The sequence below is a fragment of the Taudactylus pleione genome, unplaced genomic scaffold (genome assembly GCF_031769625.1).
Source record: "Taudactylus pleione unplaced genomic scaffold, aTauple2 ptg000015l, whole genome shotgun sequence".
Taxonomy (NCBI): domain Eukaryota; kingdom Metazoa; phylum Chordata; class Amphibia; order Anura; family Myobatrachidae; genus Taudactylus; species Taudactylus pleione.
The window spans coordinates 25,124,007-25,145,339 of record NW_028284417.1 but is presented as its reverse complement, the minus strand read 5'-3'; the positions used below and the strand labels follow the sequence as shown (position 1 = coordinate 25,145,339).

At 45.0% G+C, this 21,333-nt stretch overlaps 1 protein-coding gene across 3 annotated transcripts in view; it reads left to right on the top strand.

Moving 5' to 3' along the window:
- The window catches only part of RRAGD (Ras related GTP binding D), an 89,827-nt gene that overhangs the window by 55,288 nt on the left and 13,206 nt on the right, over window positions 1-21,333 (top strand). For all 3 annotated transcript variants that reach the window (XR_015878371.1, XM_088472024.1, XM_088472025.1), the window contains 2 exons: window positions 257-399; window positions 11,181-11,323. Coding sequence is in view for 2 of the 3 variants with exons in the window: in XM_088472024.1 (XP_088328150.1) it covers window positions 257-399; window positions 11,181-11,323 (286 nt within the window). In the remaining variant the exon portion in view is untranslated. The remainder of the gene's footprint in view (window positions 1-256; window positions 400-11,180; window positions 11,324-21,333) is intronic.

Here is a 21,333-nt window from a genome sequence, read left to right as displayed (position 1 = left end):
TTATAGTATACATGGCAAAATATTTTTATTTTGACAGTATATTTTAAAATGTAAATCTCTAGTTCCCTGCTAATGTATTCAAAAGACCACTTGTACTATATCAGAATCTTATAAATGCAATAAAAAAAGGTCATCATGTAGTTAGTGGAATGGAATCACTTTATGATGGCATTTGTGTCATTTACATACAATAGTTTCAATGTGAGAACAGCCTATTGTTTACTGCATAACTCCTACGTGTAATTCTTTGTTTCAGAATTCTGGGATAGAAAAAGCATTCCTGTTTGACGTAGTCAGTAAAATCTACATAGCAACAGATAGCACTCCAGTGGACATGCAGACCTATGAGCTGTGCTGTGACATGATCGATGTAGTTATTGACATCTCTTGCATCTATGGGTATGTCAGTATTGATACAAATTATTTTAAATACACAGAGTTTCAGTATAAAATAGTAGACGTGCACGTGCTCTTGAAAAAAGATTCGTTATGACACAAGTGGTGTGTGCGCTGGAGGAGGGATAATACAATGGTGCTTGTCAAGTATTATTATTATTATTTTCATTTATTTATATGGCGCCACAGGTGTTCTGCAGCACCTTACAAAGTACATAAACACATATGTGACCAGTGACTTACAGTACAATCCAATGCAGGACAAAGGATATGGATAATATACATAGCTACATTAGCGATCATAACACCCACACAAGCAGCAGAGCATAAGAACCAAGTTGCCCTAGTGGGGAGTAAGAAGTAGATGAAAGTAAATTAGGGAGATGCACAAGAGGGTAGAGGGCCCTGCTCGTAAGAGCTTACAGTATAAAAGGGAGCGGCAGGTATCTTGACTATTGCAGTTCATAGAATTAGAACATTAGGAGGTTTATTTGTGATGGTTAATATTCCTGTCTTCATTCATAAACTTAGCTTCAGAGCAGGATGGCACGCACCAGGTGTCTCTGGAATGGTGCCACCGGTGTGTTCTGGGGAGGTAGTTATATTTTTCCCTCCTGCCGCATGATTGCCTAAGGTCATCAGCAGCTCTCCATTTGCCAGTATAGGAGCTAGTTTCACAGTAACAGGTGACGCTCTAATAATGGATATGTCCCTGACTCGCTAGTAAGTGGGATTGAGTATAAAGTTGGCAAGAATGAAAATTCCTTTTTCATATCACCTTCATAGTTTTTTCATTGTAGGTAGAGATAGGTGAAATATGTGTTAATAATTGGTTTTGGTGCATAATTTTACTGAGCACAACAAGAAGTGGTGATAACTACTGGTGATGCTTACAAACTACACTACAATTTTACATGCAGATACATGATGCATGAAATACTTTAGGTCCTTTGGTACCTAAGGTATATCAACTAGATATTTAACATTCACTGGTAATATTTATACTGTAGTACAGTGAGCTGTGGCAAATGCAGGATTTCTAGAGGACAATTTCAGAAAAAAGCAAAAGATACGTACAGACACTCTTTCTTGCACTTTCCCTACCATAGGCACACAAACCCAGGGTCAGTCTAACTAAATGCCAAATAGTTTACCAGTTTGTATTTAGATCATGGGAAACAAAACACAACCCAAAGACATACAAAGGACACACCTCGCATCCCCCGCTCAGTGGTTAGAGATGGCTAGGAATTGTTTGGTTCAATAGTATATTCCCAGCTTAAACTGTGTGAAGTCACAGCTCACCACAGAGACCCCAGAATCAGACCCCGGCACTTACCTCTCAGAGTGCTGCGGCGCGGTGGTCTGCTGCCCCGCCATCTTGTACCTGCAGGCGATCGCTCTCCCTGTCTCCTGACGGCGCCTGCATCTTCTCCTCAGTCTCTGGCCCGGCGTCTCACACGTGGACCCACCGCAGGTCTCCGGTCCATGGCGCGGCCATCTTGGATTGCCCATGTGACGCGGTTTCCACCAATGGACTTGCTCCTCCTTCTCCTTCAGCCAGTAAGCATCCAGCGCTCTCTATAAAATGAAACCTCATTCCTCTCACTAGTTGCCAGTGCAACAAGTCCCCTAGTTTAACTAGTGAGCCTCACCACTGCACTCCATAGGCGTTGTAGCCGCTCCAAGTAGCTTCCACGCTACCACCATCTCCATACGGCTACCCAGCCACTCCAAGTAGCTTCCACGCTACCACCATCTCCATACGGCTACCCAGCAGCTCCAAGTAGCTTCCACGCTACCACCATCTCCATACGGCTACCCAGCCGCTCCAAGTAGCTTTCACGCTACCGTCTCCATACGGCTACCCAGCCGCTCCAAGTAGCTTTCATGCTACCACCATTTCCTTATGGCTACTCATCCGCTCCAAGTAGCTTCCACGCTACCATCGTCTCCATACGGCTACCCAGCCGCTCCAAGTAGCTTCCATGCTACCACCGTCTCCATACGGCTACCCAGCCGCTCCAAGTAACTTCCATGCTACCATGGTCTCCACACAGCTACCCAGCCGCTCCAAGTGGCTTCCACGCTACCACCGTCTCCATACAGCTACACAGCCACTCCAAGTAGCTTCCACGCTACCACCATCTTCATTTGGCTACTCGGCTGCTCCAAGTAGCGCCCGAGCTACCACCGTCACTCTACGGCTCCTTAGCCACAACCAGCAGCCTGTGCTGCCATCTTTACCATACGGCTTCTTAGCCGCACCTAGCAGTCCGTACTTCCACCATCCATTGCACGGCTTTCCAGCCGCATCAAGCAACTCCCATGTTATATCAATCCTCTACCAGTCTTCTGCATCCTCTCATGCGGAGGAACTTCATCAAACCTAGTCTCCTCCAGCGAGCATCTCAGCTGAGTAACACAGGTCCAAGGCCCAGCCCGAGAAAACAGTCCCAGAATCCCACGTCTCTGACAGTTTGCACTGGCCAAATGGACTCGGCAAGTGGTCAAGGATCTGGAGTAGATTCCTCTCAGGATGTGCTATCGTTTGGAAAGACAAAGACCTCTCAGGCCCAGTTGATCCAATTCATCCAGGATATGTCATCGCATCTGGACAACATTCAGGCCTTGCTTGCCCACCCTGTTCAATTTAGCGCTCAAGCCGCCCCTCCTCCTGTGGTGTCACCTGCTCCTCCGGTTCCACCTTCTGCTCGTCTTCAGCTCTCACCTCCGAGCAAGTTCGAGGGCAACCCCAAGTTATGCAGGGGTTTCTTGAATCAATGCGAAATCCATTTCGAGCTTCAACCTGCTAATTTTCCGACAGCCACAACCCGAGTGGCATACATTATCTCTCTACTCTCTGGTCAAGCACTCGATTGGGTCTCGCCCCTCTGGGAGAAGTCGGATCCTTTGCTCTCCAACTATTCTGAATTCATTGCCACTTTTTCGCAGGATTTTTGATGAGCCTGGAAGAACCACTTCTGCATCAGCGGATATTCTACGCCTCCGTGAGGGCAGCAGGACCGTCGGCCAATATGTCGTCCAATTCCGGACCCTGGCTTCGGAGCTCAATTGGAATGAGGATGCTCTAATTGCTGCCTTCTGGAGTGGTCTTTCAGAAAGACTCAAAGATGATCTGGCTTCCCGTGACCTTCCAACCAGTCTGGATGATTTATTCACTCTCTGCAATAAGGTGGACCTTCGACACAGAGAGCGTGCATTGGAAAGAGGCAGATTCGATTGTGGAAGACCACGTCCAGCTTCTCGACTACCTTCTCCTCCCGTGGGCGAAGAACCCATGCAGGTCAACCGCTCCCGCCTGACCCCTGAGGAACGGCAGAAAGGGCACAGACATAGGACCTCATTCAGAGTCGGTCGAAGCGGCCGCACGGTCGTACGGGAAAAGGGGCCGGATATGCAAATGATTCCCTCGCAAGTTGCGTCCCTAAGTTCGGATCGGTAGCTGGCCGAACAAGGGGAGGAAGCGGCTGGAATTAAAAAGAATACGCCCCCTTCTCGTACGCATTGCACGTCATCTCCGGGCATATAAGGATTAATCGAGACCATCGGGATCCATCGGAACTGGTCGTAGAGCTTAAGGTTGACCATACCCTCTCTTAAGCTCTACGATCATGTCAGTGTAAAAACTTCCCATGTGAAATGTGCCATGACGCTACTTTGTTAATTATGCACTCCCATAAAACGCCGTTCGCATAATTAGGCACGCCTGCGTTCGGATCCCCACTCCCCTGTTTTCAAGCACCTTCCTCTGTTACCACCCACAAATGCCTCATCCTGTCACTCAAACAACCGACCTGGCTGTGTTCAAGGAGAGAGAAATTTCTGATTGTAGCGGCTAGTTTGCGCACGCGCATTGCGAACTTTACGCATGCGCAGTATAGCGAACATCGGTAGCGTATGACCGTGCGGCTGCTTCGACCGACTCTGAATGAGGTCCAGAATCTCTGCATGTACTGCGGATTTTCCCAACATTTAGTTAAATCCTGTCCCATCTGTCCGGGAAATGCCTCCTCCTAACTTATCGCAGAGAGGTTAAGTTAGGAGTAGCCATTGAATCACCCAGGAAGTCAGATTCCACTATTCATGCTCAATTGACCTGCCGTTCTAACCCTTCTAGATTCTGGGGCTGCAGAAAATTTTATGACTATGGACTTTGTTCATAAATATCGGATTCCTGTTGAAGCTCTAAGCCGTGTAGTGACTTTAACTGCCATTGATGGTAGTCTAATTAATAGTGGAACCATAACTCAACGCACTCAACCCCTTAAACTCATCGTTGGGGTTCTCCACTCTGAGGAACTATCTTTCCTAGTGATTCCCAAAGCCTCTCATTCCCTAGTTCTCGGGTTACTCTGGTTGCAGAGACATTCTCCACAAATCGATTGGTCAACCATGCAAATTACCTCTTGGGGAGCCAATTGCTTCAAGAATTGTCTACATCGGGTGGTTCCCATTCGGTCCTCTGATCTACAATTACCTAAGGGTCTACCTGAACCCTATTCAGATTTCTCGGATGTGTTCAGTAAGCAAAAAGCGGATCTTCTACCTCCCAATCGCAAATGGGATTGCCCCATAGATTTAATTCCAGGGAAGAACCCTCCTAGAGAACGCACCTATCCACTCTCACTCCCAGAAACTCAATCCATGTCCGAATATATTGAGGAAAACCTAAAAAAAGGTTTCATCCGGCCTTCCTTTTCTCCAGCAGGGGCTGGTTTTTTCTTCATAAAAAAGAAAGACGAAGGGTTACGTCCATATATAGACTATCGCGGACTCAATGACGTAACTATTAAAAATTGGTATCCTTTACCTCTCATAACCGAGTTGTTCGACAGGGTCAAAGGAGCCACAGTCTTCACAAAACTCGATTTAAGGGGCGCCTACAACTTGATTCGTATCCGACCCGGTGATGAATGGAAGACAGCTTTCAACACCAGGGATGGGTAATACGAGTATCTTGTCATGCCTTTCAGTCTCTGTAATGCTCCAGCTGTCTTACAGTTCTTCATCAACGAGATCTTCCGGGACCTGCTGTACAAGACTGTGGTCATCTATTTAGACGATATATTGATCTTTTCTCAAGATTTGACTAGTCATCAGGATCAGGTGAAGGAAGTTCTTCTAAGATTAGGCTCTAATCAGCTTTCCTGCAAGTTGGAAAAATTTATTTTCAAAGTTTCCAGTGTACCATTTCTAGGGTATGTCATCTCCGGGTCAAATCTTCAGATGGATCCTGCAAAACTTCAATCAGTCCTCAACTGGTCTATTCCTACATCACTGAAGTCCATTCAGTGGTTTTTAGGTTTTGCAAACTATTACCGTAAATTCATTAAAGGTTTCTCTACCCTGGTAGCTCCCATCACAGCTTTCACCTGTAAGGGGGCGGATCCAACTACTTGGTCAGCAGAAGCCACTTCTACTTTTCAACTCCTGAAGCAAGCATTCATTTCGGCCCCTGTGCTGAAACAACCAGACATGGCAAGACCTTTCATTTTGGAAGTCGATGATTCATCCGAGGGAGTTGGAGCAGTCCTCTCTCAACGCTTTGAGGACGAAAAACTTCATCCTTGTGGATTCTATTCCCGGAGATTTTTGCCAGCTGAGCGGAACTACTCCATCAGAGACCAGGAGTTACTCGCCATAAAATTGGCGCTTGAAGAATGGCGATATCTTTTAGAGGGGGTTCAGTTTCCCATCACCATCTATACAGACCACAAAAACCTACTCTATCTGAAATCAGCTAACTGCTTGAATCCACGGCAAGCTAGATAGGCGATGTTCTTCTCTCGATTTAACTACAAGCTTTCCTACCGCCCCGGTTCTCAAAACTGTAAGGCCGACGCCCTCTCTCGTTCTCTGGAGAACGGTCCTAAACAGCTCTTTGAACAGGATCATCCCATCTTGGATCCAACCTCGTTTTCTACTACCAGCATTTCTATGACTCCACCTGTTGGGAAGACTTTTGTGGAACCCCACCTTTGTAAAAAGTTGTTACAATGGGCTCATGCATCTCATTTCTCTGGACACTATGGCATTGAGAAGATGACTGAATTTATCCGGCAATCCTACTGGTGGCCTTCAATGAAAACAGATTTTGTCTCCTAACTTCAGCCTTTAGCCATTCCTTCACGACCATGGACACATTTATCTATGGATTTCATCACTGACCTTCCTCCATCTCAAGGCCACAACACGGTCTGGGTTATTGTTGGCAGATTCTTCAAAATGGCCCACTTTGTGCCTCTCACTGGACTTCCATCGGCTCCATTACTCACCCAAAACTTCATTAAGGAGATCTTCAGACTTCATGGTCTTCCGCAAGAAATCATCTCAGACAGAGGAGTGCAGTTTTTAGCTAAATTTTGGAGATCACTTTGTTCAGCACTTTGGGTGAAACTTAACTACTCTACCGCATATAATCCCCAGACCAACGGACAAACTGAGAGGGTCAACCAAGATCTCAAACAGTTTCTTCGCACCTTCATTTCCTCTTCGCAAGATGATTGGGTAGAGCTCCTTCCATGGGCCGAATTCGCTCACAACAATCATTACCACACATCCACTAACTCCACTCCTTTCCTTACAGGGTTCGATCATCATCCTTGAGTTCCAGAATTTTCACTTCTTCCGACACTGGATGTGCCTGCTGCCAAGTTTTCTCTCCAGCAGTTCTCTGATATTTGGAGTAAGGTTCGCTCCGCCCTCATTAAAACTTCTGCAAGATAGAAAAGATTTGCTGATCGCAAGAGATGAGCGGTACCTAGTCTTCAATCTGGAGATTTGGCCTGGCTCTCAACTCATAACATCAGACTCTGGGTTCCCTCAATGAAATTCGCTCCACGTTATATTGGGCCATTTCCAATTGCCAAGGTTCTGAATCCAGTAGCTTACAAGCTAAAACTACCTCCACACTTCCGCATTCCTAACTCTTTCCATGTCTTCTGAAACCTCCTAAAACTGCTGGTGAACAAGCTAAACCTGGACAGGAATTTGAGATCAATAGTATTCTGGACTCTCGTTTATGATACAATCGCCTTCAATATCTCAAAGACTGGAAGGGTTTCGGTCCAGAGGAAAGAATCTGGATAAATGCTCCTGATGTACATGCACCTTGTCTGGTCAAGATTTTTCACAAAAAGTTCCTTCATAAACCCAGAAAGTGTCCAGAGGCCACTCGTCAAGAGGGGGGTACTGTCACAGCTCACCACAGAGACCCCAGAATCAGACCCCGGGACTTACCTCTCAGAGTGCTGCGGCGTGGTGGTCTGCTGCCCCGCCGTCCTGTACCTGCAGGCGATCGCTCTCCCTGCCTCCTGACGGCGCCTGCATCTTCTCCGGCCTGGCGTCTCACACGTGGATCCACTGCAGGTCTCCGGTCCATGGGCGCGGCCATCGTGGATTGCCCATGTGACGCGGTTTCCACCAATGGACTTGCTCCTCCTTCTCCTTCAGCCAGTAAGCATCCAGAGCTCTCTATATAAGGAAACCTCATTCCTCTCACTAGTTGCCAGTGCAAGTCCCCTAGTTTAACTAGTTAGCCTCACAACTGCGCTCCATAGGTGTTGTAGCCGCTCGAAGTAGCTTCCACGCTACCACCATCTCCATACGCCTACCCAGTCGCTCCAAGTAGCTTCCACGCTACCACCATCTCCATACGGCTACCCAGCCACTCCAAGTAGCTTCCACGCTACCACCATCTCCATATGGCTACCCAGCAGCTCCAAGTAGCTTCCACGCTAATACCATCTCCATACGGCTACCCAGCTGCTCCAAGTAGCTTTCACGCTACCACCATCTCCATACGACTACCCAGCCACTCCAAGTAGCTTCCACGCTACCACCATCTCCATACGGCTACCCAGCCGCTCCAAGTAGCTTCCACGCTACCACCATCTACATACGGCTACCCATCCGCTCCAAGTAGCTTCAACGCTACCACCGTCTCCATACGGCTACCCAGCCACTCCAAGTAGCTTCCACGCTACCACCGTCTCCATACAGCTACCCAGCCGCTCCAAGTAGCTTCCACGCTACCACCATCTCCATACGGCTACCCAGCCGCTCCAAGTAGCTTCCACACTACCACCTTCTTCATTCGGCTACTCAGCCGCTCCAAGTAGTGCCCGAGCTACCACCGTTACTCTATGGGTCCTTAGCCACAACCAGCAGTCCGTGCTGCCATCTTTACCATACGGCTCCTTAGCCGCACCTAGCAGTCCGTACTTTCACCATCCATTGCACGGCTTTCCAGCCGCATCAAGCAACTCCCGTGCTATATCAATCCTCTACCAATCTTCTGCATCCTCTCATGCGGAGGAACTTCCTGAAACCTAGTCTCCTCCAGCGAGCACCTGAGCTGAGTAATACAGGTCCAAGGCCCAGCCCGGGAACACAGTCCCAGAATCCCACGCCTCTTACATGTGAAGATTAATCCCAAATAACATGTCAATGGATTGATGACCTCTTCCTGCACAGGGCTCCTTCCAAAGACATCGAACAAAACCAGTTAGCACAAAGCACCTGGCCTCTCTTTAAGATGGACTTCTGAACACATTATTACTCAGACATCTACTTCGTCACTTCCATCTATTCCATCCCTTCCCCAAACTACGTGGCTAATAATGGAGACCAGGGATATACAAGGATGAGAATATTTATTACGGGATTATACATATAGGGGCTGATTCTGAGTTGGACGGATCTCTGTGTACGGACGCAAATGGCGAACCTTAGCAAACAGCTCATGTGCAGATGCAAATTTACACGTTTCCATATGTTGATTGGATGGATCTTGGCTGGATCTGTCAGAAATTGAGCATTTTATAACAGCAACAGTGCAAATGCATGGAACCACCTTGACCTGTGGCAGTGTTAGGAGTGTGTATGCAAGATGCTGTACAATTCTGAGTAGTGCATAAAGGGCAGGGAAGCCCGTTCCTGACTGATCTCTTGCACCTAGCATGACGCTGGTGAAAGTGCTGATACTAATGATGAGGTTTGCGGAGACTGGCATTAAATCAATGGGCGACACGGGTATCCGCTTCAATATGCAAAAACCACTGAATTAGCGCCACAGATTCAGGTATTACCACAAGGTAATATATCAGGCTACCATGACAGCCCGCAACTACAGACACTTTGCGTGCAATTCAGAATAAGCCCCATTGTGATGTCATTTGGAATCAAGCCGGCCCTAGGCATAGGCATTCTAAGCAAATGCCTAGGGCGACTGGTATCCCTAAGTTCATTCCACGGCTCTGCAGCTCCCCTCCCCCCCGCAGCTGCTGTGATAAGAGCTCAGTTCTGATAGGGCAGCAGTCAGCCGGTCAGGTGACTATGGTGACAGCCAGGGCAGAATGAGCTTCTGCCTAGAATCTCATTCTGGCTACAGGAGGAGACAAAGGAAGACGACTGTGAGTGACAACTCATGGCTCCGCCTCCTTATTAGTCGCCACTGTCCAGCGCCCACAGGACCAGGATTAAGGCTTGTGGGGGACCTGGGGCAGCTAAGTTGTTGCGGCCTCCTGCAAACCACACAGCGCCTGTGCCTTCCATCCCCCCCAAGCCACCTGTGCCTTCCATCCCTCCCACCCCCCTAGCCAAACTGCACCTGTGCCTTCCACCCCTCCCCCGCAGCCACACAGCGCCTGTGACTACGTCTGATCTCACGCCCCCCTTCAGTCCCATACGGAGCCTCTCTTACCTAAGTATCCCGGCTGGTAGAGCTGCTAATGGGTTCCCTCCTCAGCGTCACGGACATGTGTCACATGAAGCTGATGAGGGAACTCGGGAGCCGCTCAGAGTCTGTGCTGCATGCAGCAGCACTGATAGTGCTGCTGCATGCAATAAAACAGCTGCGGCGTCTGAGCCCGGCCCCCATCCGGGAATAGGTTCAGCTGGACACCTGTTCTCGACAGGGTCACATCGACCCTGTGTGGAGGCCCCTCTATGTGTGGGGGCCCAGGGACGACCGTCCCTGTCGCCACCCCCTTTATCCGGCCCTGATCTACAGCAGCATCAAGAAAGAAGACAGGTACTTAATGCAGATGGTCCTGGCAACTCCTACTCCAGACTGGAGAGTGAGTCTCACTCTAAGTTAGCTTAACTAGCTCAAGCTGGGAGACAAGAGGAGATGGGCGGCGGGGCGGGCACTCACTGGGCAGAGAGGGGTGCTGGCCCGTGCTGCTGTGTGTGTGTAAAAATCTGCTAGGGGGCACCAGATAAAATTTTGTCTAGGGTCGGCTCTGTGTGGACTGTTTGCAGTACGGTGATGCAATGGTTAGCCTTGCTGCTTCCCAGCACAATGGGCATGGATTTAATTCCAAGCTGGGCTCTATTTGTGTGGAGTTTATAGCTTCATTTTGTATTTGTATTGTATTTATCTTACGGGAGGTGAGGGTTAGGCACCCCCCGGGGGGGACTTAGGGTTAGGCACCCCCCCGGGGGACATAGGTTTAGGCGGCGGGGAAGGGGGGGGTATGTTTAGGCACTTAGAGGGGGGACTAGGGTTAGGCACTGGGGGGAAGGTTAGGGTTAGGGGGGTTAGGTTAGTTCATACTTACCTGGGGACATTCGGGATTTTCAGCCGTGTCGGCCTGCCGCTGTCGTATGTATTCCCCGCATCGCTATACTCTCAGTGCAGTGAGGCAGTAATCCTAACCATTACATCATCCGTGCTGCCACAACTTTAGTATCACTATTTTTATTTATGGTGTATTCATTGTTTATGTTGCTTACTTCAATTTAATTTGTATTACCAGGTTGAAAGGAGCAGGCACACCTTATGATAAAGAATCGCTGGCAATCATAAAACTAAACAATACAACCGTTTTGTATCTAAAGGAAGTGACAAAATTCCTAGCTCTTGTTTGTTTTGTCAGAGAAGAGAGTTTTGAAAGAAAAGGTAACGTCTTTTTTTAATAAATACAAACTGACTTAAAGACTGAAGGGTTTCCTCTCCTTTTGAGATGTATTTTATTCTTTTATTTCTTAGTCTATCCGAGAGAACTTTATATATTGCTTTTTTTATGGCATATTAGAAAAATATCTATTTAGACTATGGGGCTGATTCAGACTTGAACGCAAGTCACCAAAATGTATGGCTGAATTGTGTACTCATGGGTTACTAAGCTTGGATAGACGATAAAGTGAACGGCCAACCAGCTCCCATCTGTCATTTTTCAAACACAGCATGTGACATGGCAGTTAGGAGCTGATTGGCTGTTACCTTATCTCCGTTCACTCTATCTCCATCCAAGGCTTAGTAAATAGACCCCTTAGAAACATGATTATATTCAAGTGTATACAGAGTTGCAAGCATCTATGTGGTTGCACCTCTCCCGATAATCCACATTTTGAAGTAGCTGTCATTATTACCAGCATGTATGCACTAGTGCTATAACTGCTGGAAGAGATCTGTCTGAAATCAGAGAGATCTCTGCATACACTCAACTCAGCAGAGTGCAGTTCCGCCTGTATGTCTATGACTCGACCTCAGACACAGTGCATATCTGCACTCTTGTCTAACCTTTCTGCAATGTTCTCGCCATCTAAACTGCGCCCTTCCTCTTAAAGACAAGCAGGTATCTCTGTTACTGTTCCTGTCAGACATACAGTAAGTGCAATGCAACTCTGATTTTGGCCGTCAGACCCCTGGAGCAGTATAATTCCAGGTGATATGTAAAAAAAAGCCAGGTGGATTGCCCATGAAATTGATCCTGGGGAGAACACTGATCAGTGTTCCAACAGTGCAAAGTTCCATTTCTTCTGTGAGGTACAGGAACCAGTGGCCCACTTGGGTCCCATTGCTGGCTCCACGGCACAAGGTTCTGCGCATCATCTGGGCCCATGGCCACTACCATCAGATGCAAGATGACTGGAAACGTGAAGCCTGGTCCGATGAGTCAAGGCTCCAATTGTTTCCGGGCAGATGGACGATAGCTCGTGGCTCACATGGCAATGGACACTGCATGCCAACAAAAGACAGTCCAGGGCAGCAGTGGCTGTTATGGTGTAGGGTGTTTTCAGCTGGCATGCATTAAGACTTTTGATACATCTGCAGACATCATTGACCGGCAGATGCTACATAACCATCCTTGAGGATGATTTGTACCTGTTCGTGTCATGCATTCCCTCAGACAGGAGCGGCTCTTTCAGCATGACAATGTGTCACCGTACAGATCTGTAGCCACCAGATTATGGCTAGAGAAACATTCCTCTCTTTGGCAACATCAATTGGCCCCCTCGTTTGCTGAATACAATAGAACACATGTGGGATGCAGTTCAATGTGCCATTAATGTCAGTGTTTCACACTGCTAACAAATGTGTAAAACATAAAATAATAGCTACTTGCTGTAAATAACAAAAAGTCAAAAATAGTTATCACATTAAAAATTGAGAGCTAGACAGAAGGTATTATCTATATGACCAACATAGAAATCCAAGAAATACCAAGAAAAAGACCAGGAAATCCAACAGCAATGCAGGATTTAGCCAAGAACTGGGCCAGGGAAAAAACAGAAGATACTGTACATACTCCATGAATACTAGACACAGTGAGCTGTCAAGGAGTTTAATACCAGGCATATAGTATGCAATTATTGGCCCCATTCAATATTATCAGCGGACTGGGCCGATAATCACTTACAGGGGTATTCAATATGAAATGTAAACTTCGCCGTCTATGCGGGTCGAAGTTTTTGCCGCACATCGGAGCTTTTGCCGATGAAAAAGTATCGCGCGCGCCCTCGATTATACCCGTATTCAATATGGAATCGTCGAAAACGGCACCCGGCGAATGTGAAATCAGCGAAAACTTCGCTGATTTTTGCCCCAAAAAAGATGCTCTGACATGGGGGATCACTCTGGATACCCCCGATTAGCCCTGCTGAAGGTTTTTGGGGTCTTTAAACAGGCTCAATAGCTGTTATTTTGGGGATTTGGGAAGGTGGTGAAGAATAGTATTTAGAAGTTTTTTTTGCAGAAAATAAGTAGTCCCAGCAAATTTTGGGTACTTGAAAATGGGGTGAGCATATTTAAAAGTTGCTAAAGTGAAGTTTTAAAAAACATGAAAAATCCACCTGCCGCAAACACCTGCAATGAAAAAAACACCTGGGGCATACTTGGGGACCCCCCTAGATTGTATTTCGCTAGTTTTTAACTTTGTACCCCCCAATTTTTTTTTTTGCCCCCAAAATGAAAGTGCTTTTTTGGGGGTCTTCTGAGGTATGTTTTAAAAATGTTTTGACACAGTTTACCTTTGGGGGACTGTCTGAAGGTTGCAGGGTGGTTTCCGAAATGTTGCACCCCAAAACCCCAATTCTGCACTTTTTTTCGCCACCCACTCCTTGGTGATACTTTTTCGCAGGGTCGAATGCAATATACTTTTTGCACCGGCGAAAAGTTTTCAAATTGAATATGGTGTAAAAGTAAAAGCGACGAAAATGATGTAATCCGAGCGAAAACCTCGCAGAAACGGCGTTTTCGCTCCATATTGAATACCCCTATTAGTGTATAGCCACTACTGACCAGCAGTGATTGGACATGAGAAATCTTCCAACATATACAAAAGCAAAAAAAGTATTCCAAAACGGGGCACTCTCGGACTGACCTAAACTGCTATTGAATAATATTATATTATTCAATAAATATTATTCAATAGAAATTTAGGTCAGTCCTTGAGTGCCCTGTTTTGGAATACTTTTTTTTCTTTTGTATATGTCTGTATTTTTATTCCTCCTTGTGTTAAGAAATATCAATATTGATATTATGGACGACCATTAATAAAAGGTACTTGTGCAGATATGTAATTCTGTATTTTAAATGTTCCAAAATGCCAGACTGATCCAATCATCCATCGGCTGCATTTGGCAGTGTATGCACTGCACCCAACAATTTCCCTGTTCCTTCACAGTTAAGGCATGCCAAGCATTAGGCTCAATCATATTATATAGAGTATAAAAAGTGCAACTGGGCTCTGATAGATATATTTGAACTATGTATGCATATCTAAAAAAAAATAAATAGAAAACAAAAACCACTATAAAAAATATATAGCAGCTGGAATTATGGCGTTCCACTCAAAGACTCTGACAACCACTTTACAAAAACCAGGGGCCAAATGTAATAGGGTGAGACAGTGCCAGATTAAGGTCCACATGGGCCTGGAGCTGAAATTTATAAAGGGCCTATTGTGCACCAGGGAGTGTACCTAATGACCCAGCGTTGTGGAGGGTTTGACTAGTGATGTAGGGGTGTGGCTTGCACAGGGGCATGCCATGGGGTGTGGCTAACACCTACCTTCAACCACCGCAATCTCCCTTCCATTTTCACTTCTATGATATATATATATATATCTATATATATATATATCTATATATATATATATATATATACACACAGTATATATACCGTGTTTCCCCGATAATAAGACCTACCCTGAAAATAAGCCCTACCCTTACTTTTGTAGCCCGGTCTAAAATAAGCCCTACCCCATCTCACCATTCCATCAGAAATTCTAGGGACTTACGTAATAGGTAGCGAGCTGCAGCCGCTACGGGAACTCCTGCGAGTCTTCCCATATTTTTAAAGCAGCAATAAGTTTAAAGGCAAAACCAGGCTGGTTTTGCCTTTAAAATGATTGCTGCTTTAGAGATATGGTAAGACTCACAGGAGTTCCTGCTAGGGCTACAGCTCGCTACCTATTACATAAGCCCCAGGTTTCCACTAGGTATGGTTGATATGGCTGTGTTGGGTAACACATACACACTGTATTGTAAGCGTGGACTTGGGTTTCCAGTAGCAGATTAAAAAAAAAAAATGTTAAAAAAAGTTTTTTTTTTTAAATATAATTTACAAAATAAAAAGGGAGTTTAAAAAAAAAACCAACACAATAAAGCATTTTTTTTTGTTATCCTGCCCAGTATCAATTCGATGATATGTGAGGGGGGCAAGTTGCTGTTGCAACAGCGAAGAAACAAACTCGCTCCCCTTGTGGCCTGATCTCGCCCCGGACTCAGTGATTTTTGTATGCAGCTCTATGGGTTGCGGCATACTGCTTAGATAAAAAATGTACTGATCACTTACTTCATTTGCTCAATAAAAATTATTACACTCATAAGTTTGAGCTTGCCTGCCATCTTCAAGTTGGTAATGTAGCTTTGGACACGATTGTTGCTCCATTCGTTTACTTAGCTTCCTATCAGCCACTAGCACAATGACTTCAGCATAAAAGAAAGAGAAAGGGTAATTTGGGAGGAAGGGGTGAAAGAAGAAGGTGCAGGGCAAGAGAAAAAGTATGAGGGGTACAGGAAAATAATGTGTGTGGGGCAAGTGGCAGAACATGTGGTTGGGAGAAAGAGATATAATAATGGGGCAAAGCAGAAAGGTGGCCAGAAAGTCTGACAAAGCCAGGTTAAGAGCAGAGAGGCTGGCACAGACAAGGGAATGGCAGAGACGCAAGCACAGACTGGATGGGCAGAGCGGCAGGTAAAGATAAGAGAAGAGCAGAATGTCTGGCACAGATATGAGAAGAACAGAATGGCTGGCACAAACAAGGATCAGCTGGCATAGTTCGTAGAAGGATAAAGAGGTGGGCACAAATAGGTAAGGGCAAGGAGCCTAGGTAAAAGGGTACCTGGCATAAAGACTAGCACAGACAGGATAGGATCATAATGGCTGGTTCAGACAGGACAGCAGAAAGGAGGCGCAGAGAGGCTGGCACAGACGGGAGAAGGGCAGAGAGTCTGGCAAAGGCAAGAAAATGCAGGAAAAGGACAGAGGCTGTCATATGCAGGAAATAGACAGAGAGGCTGGCTTAGACACTAAAAGGGCAGAGAGTCTGGCATAGGCAGGAAGAGGGCAGAGAGGCTGGCATAGACAGGAAAAGGGCAGAGAGGCTGCATATGCAAGAAAAGGACAGAAAGGTTGGCATAGGTAGGGAAAGGGCAATGGGACTGGCATAGTCTGGAAAGGGGAAGTGTGGTTGGTTTAGTCAGGCAAAGTAAGGGCTGGCATAAGCAGGAGAAGGGTAGAGAGGCTGGCTTAGACAGGAAAAGGTCAGGAGGCTGGCATAGTCTAGAAAATTGCAGAGAGTGTAACATATGCTGGAAAGGGGCAGAGGAGCTGGTATAGGCTGGAAAAGGGCAGTGGGGCTGGCACAGAAAGGAGAGAAATAGAAAAGCGGAAGGAAGCTACAGCTGTCATATACTTACCTTTGTCTTGTTCCATGTGCAGGGGAGTACAGAAGTGTCCTTAGACGCTGCAGGCTAGTGGAGTAGGAGAGGAGGTGGAGTCATGAAAACTCCTGCAGAACCCCCTCTGCAGCTGAAGAGCTCCAGAAACACAGTGGGCGTCGGGTGCCAGTGCGGTTCATGACAAAGGTGCGCCAGCACCAAGTTTACTTTCATTTTAAACTATAAATAGAACGACAAAAAAAATGATTGTACAGCGCCCCCTGGTGACTGTTGGGTGCACTGCCAGCTTATTTCCGTACAGCACAGTCCGAGACGTAGCCACAACAGCTGATGCATTGGCCAAATGCTGCAAATGAATGAAGCAGCATGTGGCCGCATCCAAAAGCACTTAACTGGCCGAACACCAGCCCAAATAATTTACAAGGCAACTGGTCCTGTCTGCTCCTGGGCCTATTTTCATGAGGGGCTTGGAGCTGCAGCTCCACCAGCCCCATTGTTAATCCGCCCCGGTGAGAGTTTAGAGAATGTGAGAGTCTGAAAACAGACAAACTCGCATGTTTTTAGACTAAAATAGCTCTCATGAATTAAACTCTCATCCAGATGTTTTCCCATTTTGCAGATACAACTCGACCAATGTGAGAGTTTACTGCTAAACTCTCACCCTATTACATTTGGTTCCAGTGCTGTGTTATTCTAATATAAGACATTACAAAATGTAAGAATCAACATATAAAACCTAAAGGAATGTTAATTATTTACAGTATTTATTAACTCCACTAAAATCCAATGGTTAAAATATTATAATATCATAATAAAATAACAAAATATAACAAATATAACAGTAGCCATTAAATCATAAACCAAAGTATCTATATGATAGATCTTAAGTTTAAAGTATCTGAGTCACGCTTTGCTACTGTAGATCTCATGGATCGCAATAGCAAATATATGCTAATGTCTCCAAAGCCTCCCCTAGCATAGAGTCGCCTACTGCTGCCTGCTCATATTCGTTTGATGACGTACAACAGCGCAAACATCGGTAACATCGACGCAGATTGGGCAGCCATGCAGCTTCTGAGTGAAGTCTGACTTACTATCAAACACTGCGTCTCTCCTGAGGAGATCTCAATGGCTTATTTATAAACGCCCATGAAGCAGCATTTAAAAGGTCAGACATGCCTGAGTTTGCCTAGCCAACCCCCGATTACTTCCCCCAAATGCTGACTACAGTACCTGTATCTCACTTTGCAATAGATTCCCCTATGTGTGTGTGATTGCTAATTGCCACGTGTTCGCATTGCGGCTCTGGCGCATGAGCAATGGCAAACACTCGTTCCACATGCGTCCGGACATGAATCAGGCCCTATGTATCCACATGACAATATACAACAGTCTCAGAATAAGACCAGTTGGAGAAAATAGCTGAAGGCTGGCAGCATGAAAAGGTCTTCTCCTCTGAATATGTTGGAACCAGAAAGAGACTCCAAGTTGTAATTAAATTATTTGCAACAATATCCAATATATAACAATATCCAAGTAGGTGTAGCTGGGGTAGTTAGCTGCTCTGAGGCAGCACAGATTGCAATCCAGGAGTCGCACACTGAAGTGGCACTGCATATCCAGCCGCAAACCACAGCAAAACGGCAGCGCAGGCGAGTCCTACCCGCTGTCTTAGATGACGTGAAATGCTGTTTAGATGTAAAGTGCAGTCAATGCAAAGTTATTAATAGTAATACCCACTTGTATCATGGTAGGAAGATCTAGAAAAGTGCTATATAAAAGTCCCAAAAAGGCACTGCATAGCCGCTGACACGTTTCAAGTCTTTCCTGGACTCTTCATGTCTCTGATGTCTGCTGAAGTCCTTTACACATTCCAGTGATGTTTCATTTTTGTGTTATCCCCACATCCTTTTTATCCCTAAATATGTCAGGCAGCTGTGTTTGTTGGCATGGACATAACTACCATTTAAGCAGAGGGGCAGCTGCTATGGGACCCACAGCTGAGAACGACATGCCGTCCCTATCAAAGCCCCATATACATGTAAGTTTTTGTGCGTGCAGATTTTTGCTGTATGGTCCACAAATGACTAGTTACGTCCCTGTCTGCAGTATAGGAAGATATCGACATTGGCCCAAGTCACTTATGGTACCTGTTAGAAATGGTGGCTGATTAGGGCTCCCAGCAATATTTAGGAAACATGAAATGTAAACTACCACATCTTTTGATTGTGTCTTGTGATTGGTTCTCACCCCCACTTCCAATTTTTGGCCAGGGTTATTTGAGGAAAAATGGCTGCATGTGACCGCCCACTGGGCTCTGGATGGTGGGACAGGGGCTGCACTCATACTTTTACTAGGTGTAGTGCAGCTTAGAATGTGAAATTGTTGAGGTGGATCTGGAACCCTCTGTCATTAAATATTGCAATCCCTGAACACCAGCTGTTCTTATAAATAAAAATAGTTTTTAAGATTATAATTACTATAAAACATTTTACACTGCGGTCCAGTTTGTACATCAATTGAAGGATATAGGCACTGTCATTTTTAGTTATAATATTTCACTCATTTTACAAATTATTTTTTAATGACCTCCTTAAATATCCAGATATTGTTCAAGCTTGATTTTTCGTCATTTTCCCATAGACTGCGGTTTCCACTGCAGCTTGTCTGAATAGCACAGGAGTGTTACCCCTAGGATCCATGGCCCTGATGTCTGCACCGTTTTCAGAGCAGCTCAACACAGTCATCTGAACAAGGCTTACCATATCTGTACACATGGAAGCCAAATTTAGCAAGTTAATATGGGTTTTTTATGTGACAAACTATTATGCTAAAAGCCCATGAATGCAATATCCATTTGAAAAATGCCCTGGGTCGAGATTTGCATTGTGAGAACATTAGACATCCCTGTGTTCTTATGAAAATAGCAAACAAGAATAAAAATCTACAAAAAGGATAGTGGAAACAGATGAGACCATTTTAAACGTACATAATCTGTATTTCATAGCAACACATTGTGTGAGTTAATCCAGATTAAAGCATTACATGTGAGCCGTTAGAAGCCTGGAGATAAAACCTAGAAATAAAGTGTTATTTGTAATTCCTAAGATAAATGAAGATGAATCACAATTTAAAATGGACAATATCATTTACTTCCACTTGTCCCATTTATTTTCAAGTTGCAGACCAGTAAAATACATTTTATGTTAAAAGTGTACTTTTGGTATTACTGACATGGATGATTTAGATAAAATAGGGACCTACAGTATTGTTGAAGCTGTACATAAAAACTCATATATGTATAGGGGCTGATTCAGAATTGCACGCACGTGCATTATGCAGATGGATCTTGTTATATTGGGCACTGCACATGTTCCATAGCTGAGCATATACAACTTTAACCAACTATGGTTGATGCAGAGTCACGTACATATCAGCCAAGCATGTAATGCAGCCATATCTGCTACCGACTTGCGTGCAACACTGACAGAGAATCAGAATGTACATAATAAGAGAAGTAGTGATGTACAGTCAGTATTGAAAATGACAAGGATATTTTACAAGACAAACTTTATTCTGTTAAATCTGCAGTTGTGCTGGCAAATTCAAGACTGCCGGCAAATATGGAATTATGGGGTATATTTATTAAATAGAGAAAACAGGTTTTTTCACCAGATGCAGGCATAGGGCATAAGTATCCTGATAGTTTAAACCAGAATCCACTGGCCTCTGACGCGTTTGGTCTTACAAAGTTGTTCAGATCAGGCTGCTGCATTGCATATATCTTCTGTGAGCCCCAGAAGCTGTAAATACTTTTGTCAAATGTGGACTCAATATTTGTGGCACCTCAAGGTTTTCTTCTGATAGGCCATAGAAATTATTTCCCTTTTCCATCTTGTGAGAGTACTGTTTGCATGACCATGATCTTTCCGTGGACCATCGGGAAGAATGATGAGATGATCTGTTTTCCCTATTTCCTTAGAGAGCTGTAGTGAAATAGCTGTTTTCTAAATTCATGTGCATTATTTTTTCTTTTTAGGTTGAGGATGCAATCTGATAGGGTAATTTCCTGATTAACATAAGGCATTGAAATCACCTTAGGGAGGAACTGAGGACTAGTTTTTAGCACCACTCCATCTGCATACAGTATGTTCAGGAAAGGTTATTTTTCCCATAAGGCCTGTAGCTCTCCTATAGTGGCAGATGTAACTGCAACAAGAAAGATCATTTTAGCATAGCCATTTTCAAAGAAATCTTATGTACACTGATGTATAGTAAGGGTACAAAAGATTAAGATTCCATGGTGCCACAGACTACTTCATACATTGCAGAAATATTTTAGAAGCCTAACAAAACACTTTAATTCATCAAGAAAAACACTTAAAGCTGGCACTTGTTACTTAACTGTGCTAACTGCTAGACTTTCATGAAAGTCTAATATTTGAGAAATGTTGGCAAAATGAGCCTTTATCTGTCTTCATTCACACCAACATGTGACATTTTTCCATACTTTATAATTCCCTTAAGAGGAGTTTTTCTTTCTTTCCTGAAGCAGAACCTCAATAATGTTATAAAGTATGCTCTTCTTTACTAAGACCTATGTTTATGGTGTCTCTGATTTTACAAACAGGCTCTTTCTTGGAACCACGGTAAATTCTATTTTGAAGTCGGTCTTTATGATATCTTGAACAAAACAATCCTGAATGGTTAAAAACTAAT